Source organism: Gopherus evgoodei, chromosome 4 (genome assembly GCF_007399415.2).
Source record: "Gopherus evgoodei ecotype Sinaloan lineage chromosome 4, rGopEvg1_v1.p, whole genome shotgun sequence".
Taxonomy (NCBI): domain Eukaryota; kingdom Metazoa; phylum Chordata; order Testudines; family Testudinidae; genus Gopherus; species Gopherus evgoodei.
Genome location: NC_044325.1, coordinates 145,769,142 through 145,774,063, shown reverse-complemented (window position 1 = coordinate 145,774,063; position 4,922 = coordinate 145,769,142). Strand labels below are relative to the sequence as shown.

Below are 4,922 nucleotides of genomic sequence, written 5' to 3'. Positions count from 1 at the left end.
AAGGTAATATCTTTTATTGGACCAACGTCTGTTGGTGAGACAGACAAGCTTTTAAGCTTACACTGAGCTCTTCTTCAGGTCTAGGAAAAGTCCTGAGCCTCACAGCTAAATACAAGGTGGAACAGATTGTTTAGCATAAGTAGTTATGTAAGTCATGTTGTAAGAGACCATTCAAGGTGAAGTGGCCTGTTTACATCTTTACAATCATAGGACAGCAAAGGGAGGGTTAATGGGCTACCGATTATTGTAATAAGCCATAAATCCAATACCATTATTAAGACCATGATTTTTAGTGTTTAACAAAGTTAAAAATTTAAGCTCCCAGGCTCGTTTTTTGAAACTGTTGTCCAGGTTTCCTTTGAGAATGAGGACTGATAAGTCAGCCACAGAGTGATCGTTATGTGAAAAGTTTTTGCCCATGGGCGCAGATGGTGCTTTTATCTTTTATTATTTTCCTCTGTGAGTTCATTAGAGAGCATAGTGGTTGTCTGGTTTCACCTGCATTTTCATTATTGGGCAATTTAGTGCACTGGATGAGGTACACCACATGTTGGATCATGAAAGGCATGTGTGTTGGGGGTGGGGTGGAAGGGGAAGGTATTGATCACCATAGCAGTGAAGATGTGGCTGCAGGTTTTGCATTTGTTGTTCTGGTGGGGTCTGGCGCCTCTTTGAGTAGGTGGGTCCTGATCTGTGGGGAGTTCGCTTCTGGAGTTGAGCTTGGTGAGGCTGGAGTGTAGTTTGAAGGCCAGAAAAGGGGGTTTGGAAGATATTTCTTTCAAGCCATTGACCCCATCCAGTATGAGAAAAGCAAGGACAATACTCTAGGCACTCAATGCTACTTTGCCCATAACACTTCTCTCTAGTTCTCTCCCAGCTCAATGTGCTATCCTCCAGTTCTCGACTGCGGTTGTGACTGGATTCTTCTAGGACCCACCAAAAAAGAGATGGCATGAATCTTCAGTGCAGATCCTTCTACACTGCAAAATGTGCTGTTCATCTTACATATCTCAGATACTGATGAGTTCAAGCGAGGATTGTTCCAGTGAGATGCATGTGGGGGAAAAGAAGGCAATTTTCACCATAACAGGCTAGCCTTCCAATTTCTAAAACCCAAAGCAACTTCAGTGAGGCCCATAACAGGTATGCAATCTATTAGTATCTGATTTTTAATGATATATTAAGAAAATAGTTATTAAATTATATTTTAAAATCTTTAATAACTTCCTGACCTACACATTCAACTCAGTTCCCTTCTGGAATTTTTCCCATGTGAACCATTAATCTTTTCTAATGAACTTTATCAATTCCAGGTCTTTGAATATTTATACACTTGGCAGACAAGGAGCAGAAGATGTATTGTGTCTTTCTGATTTAACAGTTGGTTTTGCTTGGCTGTCTATGCTTAAAAAGCCTGCCTTATTAGTAAGTGAGATACTAGACCTAGTGAAACACAACCAGCGTGGGAGGCAGTTTAGGAACAGTTTAAGTTCTGGATCCAGCCATCACACTGTAGACATTTCTACAGATTTATGAATATGCCATAGATAGAAAATTTCTCAAATCTCACTGTTTATTTTCTAAAGTTTGATCCAACTCCTACAAATTATTTTCTAGCCATATAAATAAAACCTACCTGAAGTAATCTTCTCTGATAGATTTTGGAATGCAAGATTTGTACGATAAACTTTTTTCATATAAGTGGCACTTCTGCGTAAGCTATTTTATGATGGCCTTTCCCTCAGGGATTTTAGATTTCACCTTTAAAATATAGGACATGCAATTAGGGCTCTGTTCTTGCTGTAGAACAATAGTATGTGAGCAGATGATCCTAGAGAATATGCCTTAGAGTAGAGGCAATGGTGTTTATTCTTGGCCATAACCCTGAGCGGAATGGTGTAGGAGTTACTGCACCGCAAGGTGGCAAGAAACTCCATTTTTCAAAGTTTAAATTAGCACCTTCATTTGATCAATGAGCATGATCAGGACAAGTATAGAGAGACACTATTAGCAGCATTCAAATATTGCCCTATTAAATTAATGAGGGAGGTTAGTAATGATCACAGTGGCACAGAGATGCAAGACAATTAGTCACAGCTACTCAAAAGAATTGTGTACATGTGTGTGTGTCTGTCTATCATCAGGAAGGTGAGAGGAGCTTAAATCTTTTGCACTGAATGTAAGTGGTATTTGGTAACAGGAGAACAGACAAGGGGGTTATTTATTAAATTTTAATAGAACAGAATCTTTCCCCCGATGGAAAGTCAAATAATTTTATGTGATGTCTGATTTGATCCACAAGTGCAATGATCTTCAGTGTCAAGCATGGACAGCATTGTTAAAAACCACATCCGCTTGAAAATAGTCTTGTCTTGGTGATTCAAGCAAATGGAAAACAGTGGCATTTTTCAGAAAGAATTGTCATTTTATTTTTCAGAATGATTTTTTTATAACATTTAAACCAGCACCAACTTCCTGCACAACTTTGAAACATACTATATTAACAAGCTGCTGGACCAATCCCTTACAGCTCAGTGTTAGGTGGTGAAATTGCATCATTAGTAGTGGTGTCTCAACCAGTCATCTTTAAGCTAACTAGTTAACTTGCATTCTGCAGGCCTATTGGTTAACATGCTGTAATAGTTGGTGGGGAATTTTCACACATTTTAAATAGGCATCTGTTACACTTTTGACATGCAGCCTGCCAAAGTCTGATTTGCATTGTGTTGAGAATCCACATATCCACCTGAACTCAACGAGAGCTGCAGATATTCAGCACTTCTGAAACCAAGGCCACAGAACCATGGGATAAAAATCTAGTTTTTACTATTTGAAAATGAGATTTGTGTTGTAAACATTAAATATTGCAGTGTTGTATATATTCAAAAAGTCTACCACTGGTTTTGGCTCTGATGTGGCTTTCATCTTTGGTTTATAGACATCAAAATGCATAAGTGACATATATTAAATTTAAATATGCCTATTAAGCTTGTGACACCTTCTCCAGGGTTTAGACATGTAATACGAAGATAAAATGCACATTTACAAAGCATCAAGGAACAATCTAATAAGTCTGGAAGTTATTTTACAACAAAGTTATTGGCATGCATCACTTTCCAATTTCACTATTTCAGAAAATGTACCCTTGTTTTCAGGTATATTTACTGAAACTTTGGTACTTATTTAGATGGGAGGAAACTAATTTCTTTCTCTATTCACATAGCAAGTCTATGGCTAAAGTGGGAATCAAACCAGGTTTCCTGAGTCGTGCTTTAATTACAAGACCATCCTTCCTCTCTTGTTATTGCCTGGGTGTACTGTCAAATACAGATTTTTGTACCCTGTGTTTTCACTCTGTCTCATGGAGAATTTACTTTTGTTCTTTTTTGTTTTGTTGGTCTGAGATACTTGAAGTATGAATTGCTGGGGGGATGTGTGTGTGTGTGTGTGTGTGTGTGTGTGTGTGTGTGTGTGTGTGTGTGTGTGTGTGTGTGTGTGTGTGTAAACAATTGCAATATTACAAACAAAGTTGAATAAGCCTTAAGCCTAAAAGTTGCTACCTGGCCCCTTTGTTTCTTATTGGATATATTGTGAGATGCTGTCTCCACCTGGTAACTGTCTCCTCCTGGTTGCACATTTCAGACCTGTCTGTACCTTCTTGTTAGTCAGGATAATCAGCAGTGAGCTGATGGCCGAGTAGCAGGAATCAAGGAACATCCGGGCATCAATGAGGCTCAGTGAGACAGGGTACATACAGAGGGTATAGACCCAGAAGAGGCTGTCCAGCCCAAAACAGAGAAGGTACATGATTAACAGGGCCACCACGGCTTTGGCTGCCTGGATTTCCACGTGCTTTGTGTGCAGCCCCAACAGATGTTTTGCCTGCTTCCCGTGCTGATAAAACATGGAGAGAAGGTAGCAGCTGGAAAGAGTCATGATTCCCAGGAAGAACAAGTCCCGAGTGACAGACACCGACCCGTTTCCTAAGTACAAAAGGTGGCTGGGGAAAACCATGCAGCAGAAGTTGTACACCACTGTGTGGCTTTTGATGATTGAGGAGTTTGCAGCATCCTGGGAGGAGGAATAAGCCAGGTGGGTCCTGCACACAAAAAGGTTGAAGCACCAAAAGGAAATCATAACTGAAGAGAGATTTTTCAGCAGGTTCTCTCTCAAGTGCAACCATTTGCAAGGAGATGGGACAATGAGGATACACTGGAAACAGCCCAGCAGGTAGGTGATGCAAATGCTCATGGCTCTGCCCACGCAGTAAATATAGAGGGTAATTTTGCAGACCAGGTCATTGTATGTGTTCTGAAGCCTAAAGTTTTTGAGGGTAATGGGGATCCCCTGGGTCAGGATAACCAGGAGGTTGGAGAGCGCAAGGTTGCTCAGTATAATTTCAGAGGGCATGACTTTTCTGTGGCATATTAACATGTAGGTGAAGGCATTTGGTATTGGAATTCTACAGGCCACTTCCCTCAGATCCCACTGAGGAATACACTGCACCATCTACTCAGGACACTCCCTACACTAACACCGGAACAAATCAACATACCCTCAGAGCCCCGACCAGGGTTATTCTATCTACTACCCAAGATCCACAAACCCGAAAATCCTGGACATCCCATCATCTCGGGCATTGGTACTCTCACTGAAGGACTGTCTGGATATGTGGACTCTCCACTCACACCCTATGCCACCAGCACTCCCAGCTATCTCCGTGACACCACTGATTTCCTGAGGAAACTACAATGCATTGGTGACCTTCCAGAAAACACCATCCTAGCCACCATGGATGTAGAGGCTCTCTATACAAACATCCCACACACAGATGGAATATAAGCTGTCAGAAACAGTATCCCTGATGATGCCACAGCACAACTGGCTGCTGAGCTCTGTGCCTTTATCCTCACACACAACTA

At 41.0% G+C, this 4,922-nt stretch overlaps 1 protein-coding gene across 1 annotated transcript; it reads right to left on the bottom strand.

The window, feature by feature from the left end:
• Positions 1-3,576: 3,576 nt before the first annotated feature.
• LOC115651279 (olfactory receptor class A-like protein 1) lies at positions 3,577-4,434 on the bottom strand. The gene has a single exon (XM_030562218.1). The coding sequence runs from the start codon at positions 4,432-4,434 to the stop codon at positions 3,577-3,579; it is 858 nt and encodes a 285-aa protein (XP_030418078.1).
• Between the last annotated feature and the right edge of the window lie 488 nt (positions 4,435-4,922).

Excerpts from the sequence above, each read along its gene's own strand:
- LOC115651279 (XM_030562218.1), bottom strand. The coding sequence starts at position 4,434 with ATGTTAATATGCCACAGAAAAGTCATGCCCTCTGAAATTATACTGAGC.